The sequence below is a fragment of the Haemaphysalis longicornis genome, unplaced genomic scaffold (assembly GCF_048455015.1).
Source record: "Haemaphysalis longicornis isolate Haplotype H1 unplaced genomic scaffold, Haemaphysalis longicornis Haplotype H1 scaffold_1, whole genome shotgun sequence".
Classification (NCBI taxonomy): Eukaryota; Metazoa; Arthropoda; class Arachnida; order Ixodida; family Ixodidae; genus Haemaphysalis; species Haemaphysalis longicornis.
The window spans coordinates 281,643,288-281,669,893 of record NW_027526203.1 but is presented as its reverse complement, the minus strand read 5'-3'; the positions used below and the strand labels follow the sequence as shown (position 1 = coordinate 281,669,893).

General features: G+C 48.4%; 1 protein-coding gene across 1 annotated transcript in view; it reads left to right on the top strand.

The window, feature by feature from the left end:
• The window catches only part of LOC144146903 (uncharacterized), a 723,365-nt gene that overhangs the window by 588,143 nt on the left and 108,616 nt on the right, over positions 1-26,606 (top strand). The window contains exon 8 of the mRNA XM_077678868.1: positions 26,119-26,267. Coding sequence (XP_077534994.1) covers positions 26,119-26,267 — 149 coding nt within the window. The remainder of the gene's footprint in view (positions 1-26,118; positions 26,268-26,606) is intronic.

Below are 26,606 nucleotides of genomic sequence, written 5' to 3'. Positions count from 1 at the left end.
GATTGATGCCATGTTCGATCTTTGCCAGGTATTTTTAGAAATTCTGCATTTGTATATTTTTGTTTAATACCTCTTCCTGGGGCACCTGTTATGCAGCCGATTGAATTCTTTAATCCACGTTTTTTTTTCATTTATGACATGTTGTTAATTTATATTCCCTCTTTTTTAGCTAAGACAATTACCCGTGTTTACGATGGTCTATTGCCTCTTTTGTATTTTTTTTAAATTGCACACCCTCAAATTACATAAATTACATGCACACTCTCAATATACAAAAAATAACAAACATTAGCTAGCCCCCCCAGAATGAAGAAAACCTTATGAAGAGTATTACGTAGGCTGGGCTGCCTTGCTAAAATGAATTCGCGAACACTGGTCTAGGATATTGTCGGGGAGGAAAAACGGGCCTTGTGGAAAACAGCCGTAGGTTCTAATGTCCTAAATTCTGAATAAGCGCGTACCGGTTGTGCATACAAATTCCACCCATTGTGTTCTGGACAACCAACCTTCGTTTAATGCTTACAAGCCTACATTTACCACATTTTAATTCTTTGTTCTAGCGCACTTCCCCTCCTCCCACCTCCCGCCTGTACGCTCGAATCTCGACAAGATTTCTTTTTCAGCCATATTATTTTCGGTTTCCCCTGAAAATCCTACTGGCGTGGTGGAGTTCACGGTATCCGAAGCGTCACCGCAGTGATTTTTTATTTTTTATTTAGAGCATACTGCTAGCCTCTTAGTGGAGGCTTTTGCAGGAATTGGGTGACACATTCAGAACAATGACATAGCACACTTCGCGTTTAAAACAGAGAAAAAGCTTTACATTCACCATGGTCGCACGAAACCGCTATAATGTGACACGAAAAGACACCCAAAAGGCCGCTGAGAACACAATGGCCACTATCGTTTGCTGGCCACTCCAGGAATCGCTCTTTCTGCGCCTTCAGTCGCCCCCTTGGGAATTAACTAATCAAGTCGCGCATATCATGGACACCCCAGGAATACATCGCTTCCTCCCATTATAAGGAGAAAAAAAATTAATAGGTTAGTGTGACGAGAGCGGCAACAGTCGTCTTTAGGTTTTCAAAGTCCAGTCGACGCAATGGTGAAGCACAAGTGACACCCCTCTCTCTCTACTTAGGGGGATGATTGCCGGCTGGGCTCAGCTTTCCCCTCCCCTAAGTAACGCCACCGTAAGTGCGATCGTTGGTTTGTTAGTTTTAAGTAAAACTGACAACGAATGCAACGAAGGCGAGATTGATTGAAATAATTAAAACGACATGCACACGCGCCCAATCGACCTCGTTTTTCTGTTATTGTTTTTTCGCGGAAGTTTTGCTGGGGGGGGGGGGGAGGAATAGACTAAAGAAGCAGCGTCTTGCACCGTTGGGTGAAGTGAAAGGAAAGCGCTTTGGTAACACTTAAAGTATTAGGGTTGTTCACATGAATGTTAAAATAACAAAAAAAATGGTTGAACAGATCCAAATTAACAACGTTAATTTTTACCATCTGCTACACAAATTGGGTTTCACGTGGCAATGCTCCGCCAGGGTTTAGCGTACGTTTCCACGAACGGCGGCGCAAGCACAAGCCTCGAACGTAAAATCATCTCAAGTCACGAAATTACAATATTTAATCTAAAATGTTCAAAGAATGCCTGGGACATCCCCTCACTCAAAATGCCTCGGCCAAGACGTCGTGCACCAAAATGTCCGTGCACAGAAATGTCCACACCGAAACGTCCTGGACCGAAATGTCCGACACCTAAATGTCCGGATCCCGTTTAGCAGTCCGTCCGTTTCGTTGGCTACGTTGTAACCGGGTTAACCGGGACCGGTCTGCTCCTGAGCACGCGGAAGGGCGAGTAGGAAGGGTGCGGAGGCACGGACAAGGCGAAGGCAGGCCCGCGGAACTAATCCCCCTACCGCGACGAATGCCCAAGTGCCCAGCCAGGTTCCGGTCAACCCAGTAACAACGCATAGGACAGAACGGACGGACTGCTAAAACTCTATTCTTTCCCCGCCAGGGAACACTTCTATCGGCCAGACGCGCATTCTGGCCTCCCCAGACAAACGATGAAGGATAAAAAGCATTGTCGCGGCTACGCTATTCGCCCGTACAACGCCGCGTAAGCAACCAGCATGAAAGCAAGCACAAGCTGCGGCCTGCTGCGGGGTAATTCTTCTGCCTCTGACTTTCGAGGAAGCACGTACGGCTGAAGGGCGTGCAAACTGACCATCTTATAGGAAGAGAAACGCAGTAGCGCTTTGTGGATTTTTGTACTCGAGCCTTGGCATCAAGAACAGCCAAATCCTAGTGATGTAACGGCAGGAACGCCGTTCCTGCCGTTCCTTCAAAAACGTAACGAGTTACCGTTACAGTTCCACGGACTCTTAATGGAACAGTGGCGTTCCTCCATTCCTCCAAAAAGGAACTAGTTCCAGGAACGCCGTTCCTTGTAACGCCGTTCCGTACAACACTGCCGTAAACCCGCCTTTGGGCATAGCAGCCATTAACCACAAAGGCTGTCAATCAACGATGCTGCTGTAACTAGCTGTAGTTGTCCGAATGAATGCTGCCGGTATCTCTTGCCGCCATACAACTACGATGCGCGCCTTCACTTTGTCACCCTGCCGTCGTCGGGCTTGGTAACGTTCTTGTGCTTCCTTTGTGAGCGATCCTTCTTGTCCGGGATCGGAACATTTCGGTGTAGGACATTTCGGGGCTGGATGTTTCGGTGCGCGGACTTTTCGGTGCACGGACATTTCGGTGCACGGACTTTTCGGTGCACGGACTTTTCGGTTCCGGACGTCTCGATGCGGACCAATGGTTTCACGGAATGTGCCAGGACTTTTTTTAACTCTTCAGCTTTAATACTTTAATTTTGTGAGACGATATTACTTTAACGTTCGAGAGTTGTGTGCCTTTCAAATTTTACTTTCGTTAAACCTTTTTACAATTTTATTGCACGAATGAACAGCCCCAATCCTTTTTTCTCAGTGTTTCTGAAGCGCTTTTATTTCAATTGATGCGTTTGCCTATAGCCCGTTTTGAACTCTCCCACCCCGAACCCCTCAAACGTCACGAAAAAATGAAACGGAAAGAAACCAAGCTGGCTTTTAATAAAAGCACGTGTGCATTCGCCTTTCGTGATTTTCTATATCAACCCCGTCGTCGTTGCATTCTGTGTATAAGTCCTACTTAAAAATAATCAGCGATAGCACTTACAGTGGCAGTGCTAAGAAGATGGGGGGGGGGGGGGTGCTGGGGAACCAGCCTCCTAGGTCGGGGGGGAGGGGAATTTGTGTCTTTCCAATGTGCAAAGTGGGCACCGAAAGCTGATCTACGACTGCTGCAGCTCTCGCCACACCAGCGGATTAAAATTTTGCTTCCTCGTCTAATGGAAGAAGGCCAGGAGACGCCTGCATCCAACAATGTCCGGCGTGTTACTATACCGGGCTTGGAGAATTAATTGCCGATGGGGCCACCGGGGCGAAGAAGTAGCGATTCCTGGAGAGGGACGTGGTCCCTTGGGTATGACAGCGACGCGCGGAAGGGTGCAGAGAGCAAGCTTGTTCCTCGAGGGGGGCGACACCTTAATACCTTAATCGCTACCTTGGCACTCTCATTGTGTACACGCACGGGCTGCGCTCCGCAGAGAGGGGCTTTGTGAGATACCTAACGCATTGAATGGCTATCAGACGCCGCAGCAGCCTGACCCCAGTCGTATACCTGAGGTTGTGAAACGTCGGTTTCTCCGTTTATTGCACCATTGTTTGCAGTGTAATTGTAGCTTTTCATTTGTAACCTCCCAACCAGACAGATCGCAGCCAAATGTTTACGTACCTTGCATGTTGTGTGGCTCGTACTTATAATCAATTTGGCCAACACAATTACCCATTGGTTCCGCTGAATGACGATCATACTAATTTGCGACACCACAAGCATGTGTATATGCGCGTTTACAGATATTCTCAGGCCCCTGATACCGCGGCGCACAAAAAAGCTAACAAAAAAGGAGAAAAAACTGACATAGCTTGGAAAACTGCGGACCCTTTCCTTAGCGTTTTCTGTGCTTGGTGTTAAAGGCAAGTGACATCGCGCTTTTGCCTGAACACGGGAGTGACTGGTATTTGTACGCGCAATTCATACACGCTTTAGCAGAATTTAAGAAAGATAGAAGCTCCGTCATTTAAAAAAGATTATGGGCAAAAGAATTCAATCACTCGGCTGCATAACAGGTGTTCTCCAAGCAAGGTAGTAAACAAAAATATACAAATGTTCAATTCCTAACAATAACTGGTAAGAATCAAACACGGCATCAACGTAAAGATGCAATCACTGCTCTAGATTATGGTTAATCACTAACGTTATGCTGAAATAAAAACATAAGCGCTGTTTCAAACAAGCAAGCACCGATACCGGCTTGCGTGTAAACGAAGCAAACAAACCTCACCTGTTTTTTTTTTTTAATCCCACGTTGACCACCAAATGAGGCGTCTTTTTTTTCGAAATTAAGCCAATCGACAAACCAAAACTAAGTTAGACAAAACTGCACTGCTAAGAAACTCGCGGCAACTTTCCCTTAGAAAAAAAAATCTGTAAAGAATATAGTTGAGATAGTGCCCTGCAAACGCGTACGGAGATCTTACTTCGTATGAAAAATGAGCCAGACCCTGCTGTGGCACGGATCAAAATGAGCCAAACGCATTTGCCCAACGGGATTTTGATTTTGGTGTGACTGTTCGGGCTGCTTTGTAAGTGTTTTCATCTTTTTTTTTTTTTTTTTTTTTGCTTTTAGGAACTGGCTTGTCATGAGTTCAGAGAGCAATGAGGAGATCAGTGAATGATCTGCCGCCACACGTCTACGATAACGTGAACCGAAGTGAACGAAATGAAACTGAGAGATGTGATACTATCATTTTATCTCGTCTCCCTCGTCCGTAGGGAGTAAATCTGGTTGTTGTTATTATTATTATAATTGCTCTTCCCATTTACGTACCTAACAAATTAGCTGCCGCTTACAAGCCATGGCAAATCCCTCCTCTCTGTGGGTACGAGCCCTTCATTAAGGTGAAGAAGATGATATGAGCAGGCTTCTTGTGAAGCGTTTTGGAAATTTACGGCAAGGCAATGAAGAGCTCCATGACTGTCTTCATGCGTGCCCAAAAAAGTACCCAACGGAACCATTCGAAAAGAGCTGCTAATGCTGCCAAGATGACTCACCGGCTCTTCATGTATAGTTTTACTGCTCTTGAAGCTCTGTTACATGTTTATTGCCTTTTTTGCTTAGACTCTATCGTAGCATTCTTGAAAGTCAATTGCAATAAAGTTTTCATAAGAATGCCGCGCCAACTTGTCGGTTTCAACTGAGTACGAGCCAAATCCGAACCTATCTTATATTGCTTCAATTCTCCGCATAATTTTTAATTACTTGTCGCTACAGATTTCCCCTAGCTGACATTTAAAACATGTCACTTAATAGTTTTGACAGCATTGGATTTAGGACCGGTTCCAAACTTTCGTTTTTTCTCCCTCAAATTGTCCTTAGGTGGATTGGGCTCATTTCGAAAAAAAAAATGCCTCAAATAGCTATGAATCCCAGGATTTATATGGCGGCACTTTAGAATGTCTGCGAGGAGTGGCGCAGGGAAGGGGGGGGGGGCGGCAGCCCCCCCCCCCCCCTTCCCCTTTGGGTACGTCCCTGCTCCCACGGCATCTTTGTTCGCCGCTCTCATGGGTAAACTTCGCAAGAAGTGCGATGAGTACGAATGTATATTACAGTTTCACATATCCACATAATGAGCGCCTCTGAAGTGAGACTTTCACGTGGGAAGCTGTCGTTGGTCCTCAGTGCGGTATTTATATATGCTTTCACTTTTTCACTAAACGCATTAACAACAGCATAAAACTCCAGGCTTAGAAATACGTGAGTACATGACTTATAGCATGAAGGTTTCTTGTTTTCGTTTGTAATTTTTTTATGAGACCTGCTCCACCTGGTTTAGCTAGTAATGTGTCTCCCGTGCAGGCACGATGTTCTTCTGCTTTTCCTTTCCAGAATTATTTGCATATGTCAATAAAACAAACAAAAATATGCGCGCCCTCCTTGTATTGCATGTAGGCTCGGCAACGTCATGCAGGCGCTGAAAGTGCGACTTGGCGATAATTTGGGATAGAGATTTAGGCAACATAATCAGCACCCTAAATGTGAAAATACGCGGCCACCTAAAGTTTTCACCAGTGTTGCGGAATGGGCTTCCCCATTTCATTCCAATTCCACTCCGAGGGATTAGAACTTTTCGCAATTCCATTCCTTTCAATTCCTCGGAATGACAAAACTTAGCCTATTCCCACTCCTGGAATGGACGGACAGTTCAATTCAATTCTTTGAATTCCTCAACTTAAAAAATGAAGGAAGCTCACACTAAAGCGAAAGACTTCAAGGTAGCGAAGCTGTACGTAACCTTCCAGACCATCACGACAGTTAAAGTACACGATTGCAGCCGGTTTGCTTCTTCTTCGCTGCCGCAACGACATTTTCTCCGTCATTGTTGCCAAAGTGCGATCTCCCTCCATTTTTTTGGAAGTGATAATCATTCGAAATCACCTTGGAGGGGCGTACGTTATGACGTGTCTTTCTCGTTCCGAGCAAGTGTTGCCACGATTACGGCAAACGCTGGAGTCTTTCTCGTTCCTAGCAAATGTTGCCGAGATTACGGCGAACTCTGAAGATTATTTTTTAATTTTTTTTTGGAGGGGGGGGGGGGGGGGCGGGGGAGAATTGGCTAATCTCCCTAAGTGAGCATGCTTGGCTTGACGAACATGCGCCGGAGACGCTGGGCGGTCACCGCGAGGCACGCGCTCACACGCACTCGGTATTTTCTTTCTACTTTCAAGTGCGGACACGCAAAATAACGATTTCCTAAACAGCTTCGCTGCCTCGTGGGGCTATATCGAGTTACCTAGAAACGCAACATGAATGTCACGTTATCATACACGTTCGATATTACAAAAGTATGCAAAATGTCTCACTTTTCACCGAAGTATGGAGGTGGTATAGCAGCTTGGTGACCTATCTTGCGCAGAACAACCGCCCTTCTAATGCAAAAAAGGGCAATATCACACTGCCGCTTTGTCCACGATAAGTTTTTACATTATAGTTTTATTATAGTTTTTACATGTTAGTTTGTTCTAATGGTTTGTTCTTGCGCGACTCCAGATGAAGCAGCTATTGCATTTTTGTCTGATTTTTTCCATTTCGTTGCACAGCCTGTAACGTGCTATCTTGCTATTTGCTTCGCGTACCGTAGGACCAGCGCCATTAGTATGCTGTGGATACGTCGCAGGCATGTCTCGCGTACCTTGTGACACACACTTGAAATGATTACTTAAATGATTTCAAGAGCACTGACAGGTAATGCTCTGTACCAAGGCGAGAGACGGCAGGGCAGCGTCACGAAACACCGTTAACAGTTTTGCATTCATCGTAGGAAAGCCGCCATCTCCTCCACGTTCACTTCCATTTTGCTTTTTTATTGCCCTGGCATTACCTCAGCCGGATCCATTCAATACCGGACATTATTTATGACCCCCCCCCCCCCCTCCCCACCATTTTTCTGCGTGTGTAAAGGTATGCCCGGAGCCTTTAGTGGACGTTTCCGGACCCGAGTTAAGCACTTGGTTCTTTTTTTTTTCGCATAACGCAACAAATTGAACAAATGCATAATTGAGTTTGCTGATATAAAGCATGGGGCTGCAATATTTGTTGGGCCTAAAGCACTTGGGTCAGCTTTTATAAATATTACTTACGCGCCATAACGTTTAAATAAAGAATCACGGTCAGGCAGTTTGTTTCCACGAACGACCAACCTATATGCATCAGCACCCTATCAAAATTCTGAAATGAGGCCTTCTTATTTGAATAGTGGCGATGCTCCAGCTTTCAAGCTGACTACTAAGGCTTCATTAATCAGGCGCAAAAGCCATGTTCCCAGAAACACGGCAACCAAACCACGGACAAGTACGGTGTCGCACTGCTGAGAGCTGTCAAAGCACTCGCAAACAAAGGCGCTGCTGGAGCCGCAACTGTTAGAAACAAACGGCAGCTCTGTCTTCTGCCTTGTCGTATATGATATATGATGTAATCATACATCCCAGCTGCCCATTACCATAACAGGGCGTGGTGGTAGAAAGCTATAGTAACACATCCGAAGCTCGCCTCTTACGTTTATGGCGGCTGCAGGACACATTTTCTCTTTGCTGCCTTGTTTTTCATTGTACTCTATCTCATCGGTTATAGTGGGAGGCAGGCAAGTGCAGAGCATCGGCGTCGTTACACAGACGATCGACAGGTTCACGCCGTATTCCCGGGAGATGCCTACCAGGTCGGCTTACACGTCACAACGCTCTGCAATGAACGCCGGGTAGCATAGACACACACAACACTCTTTCCAGAGTTCGTGAGGGCTCGATAGTAGCGGCGCACGCTGAGTCTGAGAGACGGGAGAGAGGAGTTCTCTGCTGCGGCGTCCGCGCCCTTCGGGCAAGTCTCCACACGTCGCGTTTGCCACCGCCGAAGTTTGAATCACGCCGACAGCGAGACGCCCTTGTGCCGGCCGTTCCACGGCATGTTGTGATCTGTCCGAGGCCGCTTTCTTACACACCGGGGTACTCCGCAAAACTTTGCAGGACGCGCGAACATGGCAGCGGCGTGCAGAATCGTAATACCTTCAAAATCAATTTGTGGGGTTTTGCGCACCGAAGTTTCTCCTGAGTCATGAGGCGGGCTGTAGTGAAGGGCTCCGGATTAATTTAAACACCCGAGAATCTTTAACGTCCGCCGTAATTTCGACACACAGACGTTTTCATTCTTCGCCTCCATCACAAAACGGTGCCGCGGACGTGCTGAAATCCGCGGCCTTGGGCTCAGCAGCCAGCACCTTAAGACCTTAACGGGACAGACAACCGATTTTTGTGGAGTCAGTGTCGTCTAGCTCATATGAATGCCAGCGTTTCCTTCCGGTTACCCTAGGGTAACCGGAAGGAATTTTTAAATAACAGGCGGAAATAATTTTAATTTTGCACTAACATTTCTGAAGTCTGAAAGGTGGCGCCATGCGGCGTCGAAACGGGAAACTACTTTACGTGTCCAAACAATTCCGATTTCAACGCGTGATTCAAAAACCACGTGAAGTATAATGAAAGGTTGCACGTTATTGTTGTTTGCGCCGGGGACAAGTTTTTAAACACCTCTTTTATTCTCATGTGCGCTTGAAAGTATGCTGCCGCGCGGATCACTGTCGTGGTTGCCAGCATTCTTTTTGGCGAGACACGTATATCTGGTAGATCTAAAAATTCCGATTTGAAAAGTTCTAGGGCGCTATCTGCCAAACCGTTTCGTATTGAGGCGTTCTAAGTGATGTCCTTTAACTTGGGACGAAGAAAATATACTCGACTAACATCGGTTGTCTGTCTCTTTAAACTCTCTTATCTCTCCCCTATACTGCTCTTGACCGCATAAACAGTTACGTAAGGCGTGGTGGCGATAGGTGACTTCATACAGGTATGCGGGAATACCTATGCTCAGCATGACTTTCCCCCAACAATGCCTGTGAGCGCTGTCTTGATCAGTAGGCCGTGACATCCTCCAGGTTAGTGGCTCCTTGTCTAAGGTCTCATGCTGATTTTTGCTAATGAAGGATGTAAATTCTACCTCCCTCAAGAATACGGCCTCGAACACCATGGAAATCAAACGGGCGACTTAAGTTCTTCTCGGCATTGTTATTGCTCTTGGGCTATTGTTTTATTCACAGTGTAGGGCTGTTTTGGTTGAAAGGTCACCTCAAAGCCACCCAAAAGACTTCTCAAGAATGCTGGCTCCAAAAATGTCTGTTACGTGCGATAGGGAAGTGATTTCATTATTTGACGTCAGACGCTAAATCACACGTGAGGGTAACGTGACCACCAATATCTAGAACAAAAGTGGTGCAGATTCTGGTTGCGACGATCTATCTACTGCGGGTGGCGCTGTCAACCGTGGCTTCGGTGGAGTGCAGTGAAGCACCAACGGGTGTGGATTTAGTGGATCCAGTTGTTGAAGCAAGGCTACAACGAGCCGAGAAAGTTCGAAAACGCTGCGCCCCAGGTTCTCATTGCATAGTGAAAATGTGTCCCTTTTTTTGATATCGTGAGGGCATGACCATTATCGTTACGGTTACGCGACACGAGAAATATACGGGATAATAATGCGAGGTACAGTGGTTTTGGGACAATTGTTCTTCAAATATTCCCATAATTTCGAAGGTTAAGAGGGAGCAATAATTTTGTAATGTTGTTTCGACTACACTGTTTACGAATTATTGATCAGAAAGGTAACCCGGCTGTAGTGTCATCTATAGCTGTGAAACCTGGTGTTGGTATTCTTCTTCAGGAATCTCTGTGCGGACACAAGGTGCATTTTCTTTTTAATTTCAGCCTTAAAGATGTCCACGCACGCATGCCCGCTCACAATTTTGAAGGGGAATTTGTTTCTGCTAAATACATTTAATGCGCAAAGTTTGTGCTGCTTAGTAATTAATTTCCACAATGTAATCGGGTCACAATGTTGGGCGACTCAAGTTCCAAGTCATTTGATGATTATACGACAGCATGGCTTCAGCTATGTTCCTTTTTGTCTAATCGTATGGTAATTTTTCGAAAGCATCATGTGTCACTATTGCCTGACCATTTCTTTGCTAACTGTATCATCTGTTTTCTGGTAGCGCTCCCTGTTGCTTAAAGGCTGCAGGAGATCTGGAAGTGCCCATTATTTCTTAGAAAGCAAAAAATCGCGCCAATCCACCCTGTGAATGTGGTTGGAAAGCAAAGCTGTAAACGGCACCCATAACGATTACCCATGCGACGACACTTAAATTCACTCTCATCGCTCTACAAATAGTAAAACAAGAGAAAAGTGAAATGCACTTAACCACACCATTTATTACTTCAAAGAGATATTCTTGGTAAGGTTAAATCAATGCATGATGCATGAACTGTGTTTGGTTGAGTTGTATTGGTGTAGCACAAGAGTGGAAACTTTTTTTTTATAAAATTAAAGCTCCAACCAGGTGTTAGGCTATCTGACTTCTCTGTCTCTGCGCCGCGGACGGAGGCAACGAGATTTGCGGCAGTGAAGGAGGACGAGGCGGAAGAAATACCACTGTTCTGATTTCTGAACGGCCCAGAGTGCAACCCTGGGGAGTGATTCCTTCTTCTGTGGGGCCCATATGCAGTCCGCGCGGCCTGTGTTCTGTCTACCCGCTGAAGCTGGGTAGGTAGAGATGGCCTGGACAGCAGCATCTCCCATTGCTCTTTTTGGGTAGTTGACGGAAAGAGAGGAGGCTGCTGAGGGATAAAGTCGAACACCCCTATTTCGGAGCGGAGTGTTCCTACTTCTGAGCAAATTTTACATTCAGCGTCGTAGCGATTCGGATGAATTAAGTTAAGACGCGTAGGCTGTGGGAAGTAGCCCGTATTGCATGAGCCGTAGGGTAGTTTGCTGTTATCTGGAAAGGTCGGAGTAAGGCGAAGGTACAGTCTGTCTCAGAAGGCGATAATGCTGGGTTATCTCCCTGAACGTGACAAGCGGGTGACTGTCCTCGTGCAGCACCATAGCACGGGAGGTAAAACCGCAGGCTTGTTGGATGGGCGTATTTGTTGCCCTCCATTGAAGCGTGAGGGGGTGTCCAGATGAGCTGAATGGAAACGTTTGGGGAGTGGTTTTTTAGCACGCGTAGTGCAGGTCAGGACACCCAACCCGGCTGGTAATTCCAGTAGGCTTGCTGGGAATCGGTGACTACCCTCCGAACCCCTGGTTGAGTGAGAGCCAGGCTGATGGCTGCCTCTTCTGCTGTCGTCATTTCTTGGGTCTTAAGCGTGTTACACACGAGGAGGTTGGTTCTGGAGGTAACCACGATGATGACGTATTGCTGCCCTCGATGTTTGGAGGCGTCTGTGTAGATAACTGCATGATCCCCACCGAGGGTGGTGTTTGGCGCTTGAGCCCATGCTTTTCGCTGACCCTCATCATGTGAGGGGTTCATATTTCTAAGCAAAGGGAACATCTTTAGTTTTAGTCGCCAAGAATCTGGGAGTACGACAAGCGGAGTGACATTCTGGGCTACCCAGCCAATCTGGTGAAGCATGCGGTTACCACCGCAGTTCTGAGTCTGACCTTCTGGTTAGAAAGATGACCTTCTATGAGCTCTTCCACCATGTTGTGGAGCCCCGTGCTAAGCAGCCTCTGTGTGGACGCACTCATGAGAAGACCAATGGCCCGCTCGACCGCCTTTCTAATCATTATATAAAGCGTCTCTATGTCTTCCTTGTTGAGAAGAAGACAGTGGGTTGACGTAAGTGACTCTCGAGAGGACAAAAGCTTTAATTAATCGAAAGGTACCAGATTCCTTTAGGCCTCGCTTCTTGGTGGCAACTCGCCTTATCATGTATATGATTTGATTAATGCTGTTTTTGAGGCGCTGCAAAGAGACGTCACTCTTGGTGTTAGCCTCGAGATGTAGGCCCAGGATCTTGATGCTGGGGCTTGGAGTGATGGCCTGGCCATCAAGGAGTATTTGAATGTATTCCTTGATTTGGCGTGAGGGCGGACGACAAGGAGCTGTGATTTTTTACGTGAACCCTGGAGGCCACAGGCTTTAGCACATTGGCTTACTAGAAGTGAGATGGTGTGAGATGGCGGGAGAAGTGAGATGGCGTATGAGAAGTGAGATGGTGTGATGGCATCGGTGTGAGCTTCCTTTATTTTTTGTAGCTGTTAGCACATGAGCAAGATGCTCACAGGACCGCTAGACGGGCGTGAAAGGTCGCGTGACGCTTTCACGTGGCATTCAGCGAGAACGCTGGGGGTAAACCCGTAGATGTGCTTGGTGAGTACACCACCTTTCTTCCCCGTCTTCGCGTGGGCTCGTAGCTAAATCGGTAAGACAACGGGCTCTGGCTTTGTTAGTCTCTTAGTTCCAGGTTCGATTCCCGGCGGTGCCAGTAAATTCTTTTATTTGTTCGCTGGAGTTTTCTGGTGACACCAACGGTCGCGAAAGAACTCTTGGGGGTAGAGGTAAAAAGCTTTGCTTTAAAAATGTATTACGGCAGAGACGCCTTTCGCTGTAAATACGCTTCTATTAAAGGAGCTGCTGCCGTAACGAAACTGGGTCGCATTCGTACATGTGTGATTTACGGGTATACTTCCTTCCCGGCCCTCAAAATGAGGGGTAACCAGTAACAAATGTCCGCGAAAATAGCGCCATATTGTAAATTCGGTTGTGATAGATGAACCTGAAAAGCACCCTCTTCAGTATAGCTAATGCAAAGCCAGAACAGGTAGATGAGTATACCTACCTTAGACAGCTTGTCAGCGCTGATCCCAAGCACGAGAAAAAAATTCAGCGCAGAATAGGTATGGGCTGGAGTACACTCGGCAAGTACTCCCAAATAATGAAAAGTAAATTACTTCTATCACTAAAAAGTACTAGTAGTAATAACTTCCTTAATGGAAGAATAGTATATAATCAATGTGTACGGTCAGTGGTAGCATTTGCCGCGAAAACGTGGCGCCTTATGACTGGAAAGAAATCTTAGGTCGGCCTAACAGGCCATGGAACGAAGGATGATAGGTGTATCGCTAAGGGACAGGAAATGAGCTTCCTGGATCAGTGAACGAACTCGAGTAGACGATATCATAGTTCGAATTAGGAAAAAGAAATGGACTGGCCATTTACCAAGTTTGATGTATTCACAACAGTTGAACCACGAGGGTAACAGAATAGATACCGAGAGGTGTGTCTAGAAAAAGGGGAAGTCCATTAACTCGATGGAGAGACGCAATAAAAAAAGTCGGAGGCAAAGATTGTACCCGGGCAGCGCTGGACAGCAGGAGGTCTGTGGGAGAGGCCTTCGTCCTGCAGTGGTCCTAAATATGGGGATGGCGATGCTGATGATTATGCTGCTGCTGATGATGATGATGATGAGAGAAATCTGGGGAAACTATTGCGCTGAGTTTACACTTCTAATCTCAGAAATTAAAATTTACCTAATACGATGCTGATTAATGATCAAAAATCATTTTGCAGTAGTAGTATACTCCAATTTGCGTATTTGCAAGCTGTTTCACAGTCCTGAGAGAAAATAAGATGATTTTTTTCTTCCTACATTTCCTCACGTATGGTCAGCACTTTGCGATAGTAACCAGAGCTGTTTAAACACGTTGCAGAGGCGTTGTTAGGACGTCCAGGACTGCTGTACTGCCCCAATGCAAGCTGTCCATAATCTGCTCCGCAAGGCAATGCCACTGCACGCCGCGGTCACCAACATCTCCCAGTTTCCCGGAGAGATTGTTTCCTCTTTACTTTGCGAACACGCGTGGCGTTGTCGAATTCCCAGCGGTAAATGCGATCATTCTTTATGCAGCCTGTGCGCTGCGCGTCAGCACAGCTTGGACGCAGAGCTGCAGCCTTCACGCTCAAATGCATTTCCCCGAGAGTGTTTTCCGGCATGTTTCGGGCCGTCTTCGACAAACAGCCCATCTATAACGTGCCTCTTCATACATTATGTTGAGACAGACAGCCGGCCGGGCTCGTTAAAACTTCATAATGGCAGGGGCTTTAAGACTCGGCTGGCATTCGGGCTGGAGTTGCGCCACTCCCTCGCCTACCACCAACACCGGCCCTTCGCCGCGCTAAGCGAACCGGGGGCTAACTGCTCGCGGCGTCGTCGCTCACTGTCGGCTCTCGAGCGGACATCGGCTCCGGCGTGCGGACTCGGGGAGGAGGGGGGCACCACCGCCACGGTAGGACTATATCGGCTAATGGATGCCGTCGTTCTCCTTCCCCACAGCCCGACCGAGAGATGCGAGGCGATTGAATTAGTCAAGCCACGGCGAGCTGTCGCGCGCAGCGGACACATCCCCTCCTCCGTAAGCGGCGCCGTTCTTGCTTGTTCCCCACCGCTTCTCTTCACGGCTGTTGGCAGGTTCGGCGAGCACGTTAGGAGCCCCTCCCGACCTCTTCCCGCACGCTTAGCAGAACTGCGCTGACGACTCACCTGCAGCACTCCTCGGGCCCGTCGGCTGCCCTCCTCCGTCCAGTCCGGCCCGCCCGCTCTTGGTGGGCCGCGGAGTCGATCAGCGGCTTCCTTCTCGCACGAGTCGTATTTAGAACAGATCCCGTCTATTGGCTCTCGGCCGCTCTCCTCCGGGCGCTGTCTTATTGTTTGCGCTGCGCCAAGAGTCCACGCTTGCCGCAGTCGGCTCGGTCTCACGGAACGCGGAACGGGCGGCGTGAAAGATTTATTAGCCGGGAAACCAAACGTAACGGCCACAACGGCTCCATCTGGGAACTTGCCACTAAATATTCCACATGTAACAGCATATGTTGATGGTTATTGTTCGTGCGCATCTAGCTTTACTAAGCCTGGTAGGTACATGGTTGCTCACGTCTGGGTGCATATAAATCGACCGCCGAGTATGTTGTTTGGGGCGGCACTCTTACCGGCCATAAAAATAAGGTAACACATAAGTAAATAGCGGCAAAGCTGTGAACTGGATGAGATGAACGCGAATATTTATATTTTGACACTGCGTGTCAAGGCGGCCAGTGAGAAAACGCCGCTACTCAATTTTGCTCATGCATGGAAAATCGGGGCCTGCGCTGTCACACAGAGTAGTTAGGAGCTTTGTATGTAACGATGGCAGAGTTCTCAACTGCTACGGAGGGAGTTTGCACCCCACCGGAAAAAGAGGACAGCGAATAGAATTGCAGTTATTGGAGGCCTGGGACAGAATACATTGCTGCGTCGGGGATCGCCCGGGTGCTGACGTCTCTCCCGGCAGGAACGGACGGAAAACTGTACGGAAATAGAGCGAAGTTGCAGCGAAAAAACGGCGAACGCCGCTAGGCGGCAGGCGGTGATAATCAGGCAGTCCGTCGACGATCTGGCTCGGCTAAATATGTTCGCCCCACGTCAACCGCCACCCGAAAGCAGCTCACAAACGTTTGTGGGAGCGGGCCAGAGAGAGAAGTGATTTGTTGGAAGAGAGGAAACGAAAATGCACTGGGGATATTATTGAGCTCAGCAAAGAGCTCACCTTCATACAACCCAGTGTGGGGGAGGGGGAAGAAGGGATAAAAAACACTAGGGAGGTGGTTAGGGGCGGAATAGAAAAGATGTTAAAGAGAAAGAGAAAGTGAGGGAGGAAATAAAGGGGGGTCATAGCATCGACGACAGCGGCGCGAGTGTTGGTTCTTCAGTAGCCTTAGCTACAGGCACTGGGTGAGTCCGGTGGTCTCGAGGTAGGTCAGGAGGTGGTTGAACACTTCCCGGCGGGAGCTGGCAGGACCCGTGGGGAACAGCAGGTCCTTGAGGTTCTGTCTGGGCTGTCCCAGACGCTGGAGTGCAGCCTGCAGCACTCCTCTGTGTGCTGCATGCGGGGAGTAGGACAGGACCAGGGGCTCCAGCGTTTCGGGTTCGGGGCAGTGGGCACAGGCGGGGGAGGCCCGTCGTCCTTGGTGGTGCAGCAGGGGCGCCACCTCGCAACAGTTCAGACGTATCCGGAGCAGCAAGGTCATACCTGCTGAGGCGCCCAGGTAGAGCAGGCCTCGTGGGAGCGGGCCAATCATGGTCGGTGCACCACTAAGCACTTTTTGCGGTTGATTTGACTATCTTCTTTTCAGACGTTGGCATATAAGCTGTTCCATAAGCTATTCATTCACAGAATCACAATTTATGAAAATTTGAGGCATTATTTTTATCTCATGACCGTTTTCTCAAGCGCGGTGGTGAGCTGGCAACACTCACAATGCCGCAGTGAAGTTCACCGTTTTTGAACCGTACGGGGTCTAGACGGGCGAAGGGTTCGCGTCGCATCGCGGAGTGCGCCGCTAGGTGAACTTCGTCGTCAAAATTGCCTGCATGTCCGCAGCCCTTTATGTGGCTGTATTCAACAAAGAGCAGTCGACTATAACGTAGAAGGCCATCTCGCGCTGCAATTCTTCGGCCACTATTGTAATTATAAGAAAAGTACATATTACAGCGCAGCTGTTACTTCTGCGCCCCTACGTGCAGCTCTAAAGAAGCTGCGAGGCTTCAAGAGGCGCAGGCAACAATGCACCGAACAAAAGATTCCCAAGACGCGTCATCTGCTTCCTGCCGATGGGAGTAACAGCAACACCGTCGGGAAAGGAAAAGACCTCAGCGCCTCCTTTTCGCCGAACGACCTACATCGCGCAGTGGGCAGATTATTCCGCGTTTGCCGTTGGTCTCTGGTGGCTGTTGTTATCTATCAAACTACAAGCGGGAGCTTTGTCATTCTGCGCGAGGGCCTTTTCTCTGTTCGGTTTTGGCAGAATCCATGGGAATGGTTTCTGCGGACGAAAATTGTGGAGGGTGGGTATGCTGCCCTAATCGATTGGTACCACTGCACTCTCTCTCTCTCTCTCTCTCTCTCTCTCTCTCTCTCTCTCTCTCTCTCTCTCTCTCTCTCTCTCTCTCTCTCTCTCTCTCTCTCTCTCTCTCTCTATTGTCTGATTTTCTCTGTAGCTTTCCAACCTTTGCAGATATGGCCAATAGGTTTTGTGATTCGGACGCCGAAAACAAAATTTTTAGTTTTCGCTGTTATTGGCGTTGACAATGTGGCTCCCAGGATTCTTGCCGGCATCACCGCGTAGCAGGACTAGATTGGCAGAGGTCTCCCGACGCCATTAGAAGCATCACGTTAAAAGGTGGCCCGGCTGCGTTTTATGGCGCAACGCGGCGCCTGGCACTACGCTCTCCCTAAGCCAATATAACCTAAGATAGTCACACCCATAACAAAAAAATAAAATATCTGATAACTAAAAATTTACCTAAATGACCAGAACAAAATTTGGAGGATGAATGCGACAGCGTTGCCGGGCCCCTTCTGACATCGCATAATCATTCGCTACGGCGCATTTTACCCTTGCGCTTACGCGCCATGGGCTGGGGCAGCGCCTTACGATCCCGGGCTTCAGTGGGCGCCGGAAGGTGGCACTACGGCATTTTACCCTCACGTCTTTCACTCAAGGTCAACGCCGCAAGCCACGCCGGCTTTTGTGCGACCCCGTGTCGCAAGAGAGGCCCACTTAGAGGCACCATGCACCGCGTTGAGAAGCTATGCACAGGTAACTGCTAGCTGATTACCACGTGGGGGACGACGCCAGCGATAATGCGATTGATTCCGGAAACACCTTGCGCTGCACTGACAGCCCGGGCTAATAAAAATTAGTGGCAGGCAGCGAGATACACCGTGAAGGTGTTTCCGAAAGCATTGTTTTAAAGATGATAGTGTTTCTTGGGCTACTTTATTTTTATTCGAAAGTTTGCCCTGCGGCATAACGGTGCACGATTCACAGGTACACGAACAAGTTTGCTTCTCGTAAAAAGTCCAGAAGGTGCCAATGAAATGGTCCATGAACCCAGCGCTGCAGGTCTGGAGGGCGGCCAGGGTGGAGGCCGGTGGCACGAAGGTGCCGTAATCGGATCTGATGCAGTCCGGGGCAGGTCCACAGCAGATGCTGCACATTCACATTCTGTACGGCGGAGTCGCAGAACGGGCAGGTAGAGTCGTATGGGCCGCGGGTACAGTCACAGACGGCGTAAGGGCCATCCCAACGCGTATTCTCCGGAGCGCAACCTCCTCTCGGCGAGTTAAGTCACCAGGGAGGTTTGAACCCCACGGGTGTATGAGGGCTCGCGTGGTGCGCCGGAGAATTTGCTTCTGTTGTGCCAGGTTTCCACTTGGATCTTCGCGGAAAAGTGGCAGTGGTCGCATCAAGGTATGCGGGCGACTAGCCGTGTCTGCCTCCCTACTGCCGGGTACAGCTGAACGGGGTGCCCATTCTATGCGGATCTGCAGTAGAGTGCTTAGTGCTAAGTGGTGAATGGCATCTGCGAACGCTGTAGCTTGTGCTACGCGGCGGATGTCGTGGATGGCTTGCGCAGAGTCTGTGCGTTTTATTAGTCGACTTAAACCCAGAAGTTTTGGTCTGTCTGTATATCTGTTTGTCTGTCTGTCTGAGACCCGATTCAGCCACCCGGCCAAAGTAAAATAAAGCATGCGCAATGATCTTATATAGTCACAGGTAAATCTGCCCGTCTAAGTCCGGTGTAATGTTCATACTTGTCAACACTGTTGAACAAGAACAAGACATTACACATATATAAGACAACAAAATAATACACAAGTGATATTTGCAGTGCCCTTTTATAAAAAATCATAGATGCTTGATTTTTACGAAATGAAATACTACATCCACTGCAGAAAAAAAAAATCACTCCGCCATCGCCTGCTGTCGCCCGCGCCACTATAGCTTCTGGCGGCATTTTAAGAAATCAAGAGGCAATGGTTACGAAAGGTTCTACTAGATAGGCTCCACGTTCTGTTTGGAATGCACGTGCACTAGGGAAACGCGGTACTATAAGCATTGAAGTAGGGCGCCTCAATTCACGCGCGTCTCCGCCGTACGGCAGCGCTGGCATCGAGGCACCCGGCCTGCAGCAGTGGAACGCGGTAAGTTTAAATTGACTTGAGCAAAACTTTAGCTAGTTTACCTTGACAGGAGCGTGACGGAAGAGGAAGAGCATGAGAGGTGAGCGGGAAAGCGAAGGGAGGCAAATGTGGGATAAGACTATCGTCTTTTGTCGGCATTTGCAACGAAAGGAGCAGATACGCGGCCAATTTTTTGGGGGGACGTTGTCTTTGCTTGTATCTGTGGTTGTGCTGCGCTTGAGGTTGCTTGTCCTGCGATTTCATGTGTTGTTAATGCGAATGCGAAAAATGTAAGCGAAAAAGCCAGCGTAAGCGTAATGGGGCCGATTATTCACTAATGTACTAAAGATGGACGTCCAAGTGGTCGGTCGTATTAGCTTGCGGTTAAGTGATGTTTTGAACGGCGTACGGCTTTGGTGGTGTCCGCATTCTGATAGCACACACCTGCTCGCGTGTCAAAGACACGTGGAGGCTCAGGAGTTTTGTTCGCGAACATGAAAATTCCTGGACCCTAGTGATATAATATTCACTGTTTAAAAAAACCTGCGCTTTGCCAACCAGGCTGTCTGTTGTTGTTGTAACACCTTTATTCAAAAAGTAGGAGGGGGAATGTAGCTTGAGTTCATATTGTTGGATCTGGCCTGGAGAGTAATTCATTGTAAACTTCGGGGATCCACAGGGGAAGTGTATGGCCCAAAGTGCTTGGCAGGCCGTAGCGAGCTACGTTGAACGTGTGAGACCACTTTTTTTAACGTGAAAGCAGCTATAGCAAATGGAGTGTGGTTGTCGAGAGAGTACAGGGTCGACAGGGCGGTTGGGATCGGAGTTGGGGGCTCGGAAGTTTCTATATCACGTGAATTTAAGGCAGGTGTTGGAGATCTGCAGGGAGGAATAGCTGGGAGCAGGGATATTTGGGCGTCATTGCAGGATTGTACCACTTGCGGATAGTTTCAGGCGCGTAAAGGTATTAGCGATTAATTTGTAAATTAAAACTTCAGCGGACCACTTGCGCGGTACAAGGGGTGTAGTATGGTCGGTCGGTGTTAGTTGTTTTAGTCGTATACGCTTTTTGGATTTTTCGTATCGATGATTGCGGATGGCTTGGAGAAGTGACGTCTCTAGGAGCTAGTGGGGGGCTCCAAGACAAGTTGAAGCGTCGGCTGGGAAGCAGCGGAGGTTGGCGAATTGTGGGCCTCCTGCGCAACTGCATGGGCTGCCTGATTCTCTGGAGATGAAGGCTGCATGAATGGCAAGCATGTAGGAGCGAGAAGAAAGTGCAGGTGGCTAGCGGGTACGACGTCGAGTCGGGCTCAACCATCCAATCAATAGCGCTGCCTACTTTTAAGAAGTAGCATTAGTGAGCTTGTCGAGTGAACATGAGGAAGAGGGGAAAAAAATGGCTGCGGCTTAGCTCAGCTAACCCTAAATATGCAAAGCGAACGCTTGGGTTAGCCTGGGTAAGTTAGGGTTACACTTGGTTAACCTTTGATTTAGATGTAATTATTATACTATTCTTCCAAGCCTGCCTTTGCATACAGTCGTGGTCCCGCTTCCGGCATTTTCCAAGCCGAACGGCTCGCTCTTCCTCAGTCTTCGACGCTAGCTGCACGCGTTTGGCATACCGGATCCTCTGCAGGGAAGCAACTCGCGGGCGATATCCGCGGGGTGGTCCGAAGCCGATTCCCGACGCGGGCTGGAAGCCTCCAGCCTCCGCGCAACGATCAGACAGGACGGTCCGGACACGCTCTCATTCATGGCCAAGCTCGCCTGCGAGTCACGTGGTTAGGCGGCGACTCAGCTGCAGAGAGCGCATGCGCCAAGCCGGGAGCAGCGGCGGCGGCGGCGGTGGATGGCGAACGCTGTACGAACGCGGTTGTCGGTGGAGCTCGGCCCGGCGAGTCACGTACCACAAGGGTACGGCGCAACTGCGGTCGAATGAAGGTCAAATCCCCCGCGATGGCGAAACTGCTCGGCGAGATTAGTAAAGCTTCGCTTAAAAAACGCGGGTGGAAAGTGTGTGCAGTGTGCATTTGGTTTCGGAGTAATGAAAGCGCTTGGCCCGTGACATCACAGCCTCTGACGCGCCATTTTCAAACTGCGCTAAATTGAAATCGGAAAACGGTCGTGTCTTATTATTGTACATTCGCATAGTCACCACTGCGACGGCGGCACAGCTCGCATTTTGCTGAATTGCGCGCACCTGGTACAGCATTCGCTGTCACCTTCGCGCGCTCAATCTGAAACGACTGTGAATGCATCATTTTTGCCAGTAGCGTTGATATAAAATTTATAACCTTCAGTACATAGAGTAAGTATATGTAGTTTAACGTGCAGAAGCTGCACCTTATAACTTGGCCGTGGTGTGCGCCGACGAGGGATTCCTTCTGTGCGACAAACGTCGTCTATACTAGTTTCTTTTATTTCGAACCCATTAGCGCAGCAGCGCGGACTAGTTTCGCACCAGTGACCTCGAGTGTTGCAGCCCAATAACTTGGCCATTATGCCATCCCGACAGTTACAGCCATAAAGCGGCGTGAGCTTGAAGGAGCCGACGCCGAAGGATCTCGATCGCCGAGATCGATAACACGGCTGTAGCTTTTATCGCCCTCGACGCTAAAAGCCATACTTTGTGACTTCGCCCAAGGCAATATACTCACGCGCAGCTCTCGTTCGTCCATCCACTGCCCGTGTTGCGAAATTATGATACAGGGACACCCGAACCATAGCCGGGTGAATATGAACCTCGTGCACTCATCCCACCGAGCAACGTCCGAGGACCAGCCGATAGCAATCGAGCGTTACTCCGGTCGCGTATCATTCGAGCCCCCTAACATACGGGAAAGCCTGGGTAACTTTGTGGACAAAGAGAAAGAAGAATGTTCGGGCTATTTCCCATAGTACTCCGATGCCGATCCTGTGCTAAAAGATTTTATTCTTACATGCGATCGCACATCTTCTCAAACCATGGCAGGTTTCTGGCGTTGTTGCCTTCTCTCCGGTTATAAAAGCGTACGCTTTGCTCGGCGAACCCAACTCATTTTAGGTGTTAGTCTTATCTGGGCAATATGAATATGCACAGAAGAATCTGCCACCCAACGCCACGAAGGTGTCACATACAGCGGCTGAGCCAACAACCCATGCTACGCTTTATGTCGCATCATGCGTAGAAAATCGGCCCGATTTCTTGTCGTCATTTCTTGCGCATTGCAATTCAGCGTGATAGTAGAGCTGAAAAAGCGCTAGAACGTCGATAACAACACAACAGGGATTGTGATCGAGAAGACACAACAAACGAACATCGAGAAACAATACACAACACAACACACACAACAAATTTCCTCGGTGGAAATCATAGCTTGAGAGAGTTTATATTTGCGAATGTTTTACGAAGGCAGAGAAAACCTGCAGGATATTGTATACGGTAGCCCTCGATTGAGGTGAGCTGAGATTTGTTTAAAGCAGATAAAATGCCGCGTATGCATCGAAATTGGTCAAATGCGTCGAAAAAAGGGGAGCTCACTGCGTCGTAAATAGGTTCAAATTTTCAGACGGGCCCTTTACCTTGGAAGGCCTGCACACGGGAAGGTGACGGCCGAGGCCCTTTCCCTTTTTGTCAGTGTGCCGACAGTGCGGTAAACTGATTTCAAGGACAAAAACCTCAAGTGCCTCATTGTGTGAATAAGCGGCGTTGTTTTCCGGCACAGCAAATTCCCGGTGCTGCAACGAGTAAGAAACAGAGAACGTCGGAATTCACTCCAAAGTGCGCGTTGGATAGAGTAAATCAACTAGTTTAATAATAAACTTCGCTACGCTTGAGTTCGTATGGGAATTGTACCCGGCTCTCCAGAGTAGGAGCCAAGTTCGTTTACACCTCGCTGCAGACCCGCACGTTGCCAGAGGTGGACCGAGAGTCATCCTAGTGCGTGCGGCGCTCACGTTTTATCACGTAACCGTTGAACGTGACGGCACGGGAGTATAACAGGTGCACTCCAGCCACGGGGAACGCTGACTCTGGGGAAGATGCAGATTAAGAGGGCGGGGTTTAACACACCGAAGCTAGACCTGGGCTGTGTGAGAGGAGGACTCCGGATATTGGAGGACTCCGGATTAATTTTGACCGCCTGGAGATCTTTAGAGTGCACTGAAATCTCGACACACGGGAGTTTTCGTTTTTCGCCTCTATCTGAAATGCGGCCCCTGCGGCGGCCGGGAATCGAACACGCGTTCTATTATGGCGCAGTTGGGGTGTGAACGGTCGCCAGTGCACCGGTACACCTGTTTCGCGCCAAAAGACGAAGAAACGAAAGCGAATAAAGAGCCGCAAACCCGGTGTAGCAGCAAGGAAGTCTTGGATAAGTATCGCGAGGGGAAGTCCTAATGCTTCCGCCTAGTTTCAAAGCATGTAAGTCGGCAAATTTAGAGGCCAGCTGCAGCGAAATTTCACCTGGCCAAATTTATTTTCAACGGGATATGGGTACCGCCAAAGCAAGATGAGACCTGACTGGTAGCTTTGTGAAATACTCCGGAGTTGTTGCTAACGTTAAAACTAGCTGCGTAGCTGACGACGTTTCACCTTCCGGTAGACCCCGCACAAAGCCATGAAGGGACTTTTCGAAGTTTTTTTTTTTTTCTTTTCAGTCAGACTATACTAAAGTATGGTTTTTAAAAGGTCAGAATATTCGCAGCAGGCTCTCTTTAGTGTCACCAGGATGTTTTTTTTTTTTAACAGCAGAGCTGTTTAAGCTTGAGCTTGGTCCGGTGGTGTTAGGAAAAAATACAAAAAAAAAACTGCGCCACCTGTAAAGGGTGCACCACCACAGATATGGTATAACAGTGAAGCCGGCTTTCGCGCATGCTCCAGTGGAACATGCTCCAGTGGAAGCACAAGCGGCATATGCCTATGCGCACCGCTTACAATAGCACATAGGTGGACAATGCCCAATGGCGCTATGACCCATTACAGAGGACGACGAGGAGGGTGTGGCTGGCGCGAGCTCTTTCATAGCCGCTTGTACATAGATAATCGTCCCTGTAAATACAGCGCTGCAACATCGTCCAATATTCGCCTCATCGTTGCCTTGCCACCACGTAACAATATATATATACACATATATATATATGGGTTCGGATCCCACCCGGCGGGCATTTTTTCACCACTTTCTTTCTGACTCAAAAAATTCTTCATCTGTTTCTATGACCCACCACAACTTCCCCTTTGCTCTCCGAGGTTTTCTTGAGTGCCAACCCTTATTTCCTGTCCTAATTCACCGAGCCCCTCAGTTCACATTTCTGATTCGCTAAGTTCTGGCAGTCTTGGTGCCAAAAGTAGCTTAAGAGGGTTCAACGCTGGTCGACCACTCTCGACATGTCGTAGACACTCGAGTCACAGCCCGGGGGTTAAAAAGAAGGTCCCCTTCACCCCGAGTAGTCCGAGTGGCGCTGGCTACCACCCCCAAGTACAGGAAACAAAAAATACCTAACATAAATACCCAAGAAAGTGGTGGGGGAACAGCCCCGCCGGTAGCCTAGTGGTTATCGCACCAGACCGGTATTCTGGAGGTCGTGGGTTCGGATCCCACCCGGCGGGCATTTTTTCACCACTTTCTTTCTGACTCAAAAAATTTTTCATCTGTTTCTATGATCCACCACAACCTCCCCTTTGCTTTCCCCGAGATTTTCTTGACTGCCAACCCTTATTCTCTCTCTCTCTCTCTCTCTCTCTCTCTATATATATATATATATATATATATATATATATATATATATATATATATATATATATATATAGCCTTTATTTTGGCAGGAAGCCAAGTGAGGAATTGGGAGTAAAAGGTAGACCCCGGTAGACCCCGCACAAAGCCATGAAGGGACTTTTCGAAGTTTTTTTTTTTTTTTTTTTTGCACATAATTCGCTATGGTACAACTGCGAGTAGCACACGTCGCCAGGCTCGGCGGCCTGTGACATGTTGTAGGCTGACAGTCCGAACAGAAACAGGTTGGCTCCCGGAGAATGCGGGAGAGGCCGTGTGGGGTGAGGAGAGCAGGCTCACGGCTCTAAACTGCTCGCGCTGTACCACTTTCTAGAGAATAGTTTGTAATATAAGTTAACGTGGAGGGTTCGAACGTGTGCAGACTGGGTTTATATGCTATGACAAAAACCGACAATCAGATTGTCATGTTCTAGCGAAACACAATCTTCACACATCAGTTAACACAACTACCAGAACACCTCTGGCAGGATTCTAAAACGGAACGGGGTGATTCCTAAGCGGATACGCTATCGTCCTAGCTACGGGGGCAAGGTTTCTATGAGAGCTAACAATTGGTGGCCACTGGAGCCGTAGTTTATGTAACTGCACGTAGCGGCAATATACGTAAAAACATTCCGTGCATCAACTCTGCCATACATCACGCATGCAGCCATTTTGTCAAGGCCAGAGGGGATGATGTCATGTCTGTCTTGCCATATCTCCCATTGACGCTGCTCTGCTGCTAAAGACTTTATGGTTTTGTCTGTCTGGAGCCGTCTTGATGACCGGGAGCCTTTTCTTCCTCGTCAGGGTGTCGACGGTGGCGAACCAGTCCCTGTCCAGCGTGTCCTCCACCCTGGTGGTAGCTACAGAGACGGTCGAAGACTCGGGCATTTACAGCTGCTTCGCCAAAAACCACTACGGCTCCGACGAAACCAGCATGCGCCTCCTTGTGCAAGGTAATATCGCAGCACAAAGATCAAGCGAATAATAATAGCCTGGTCGTATGTGCGAAGGGTGAATCGGGTGCAATAATGTTGGAACACCGTGAATAAAAGAAGATCCGTACTGTAGCCATAATTTTGCTCCAGATCTTAAAAACCATTACCTGATCGTTTGTATGTGTAGATGATGTTGACATGGAAAAATCTAGACATATTTTCACTGACTTTGGTTGTCTGTGTCTAGTTGCATAGAAATGTCACAGCAGACTGGATCCTTTCCAGTCTATATCTAAACGTAGATAACTTTATCCTCTTATGGGTTCCAGTTACCACTCAACTCTAGTGATAACTTAG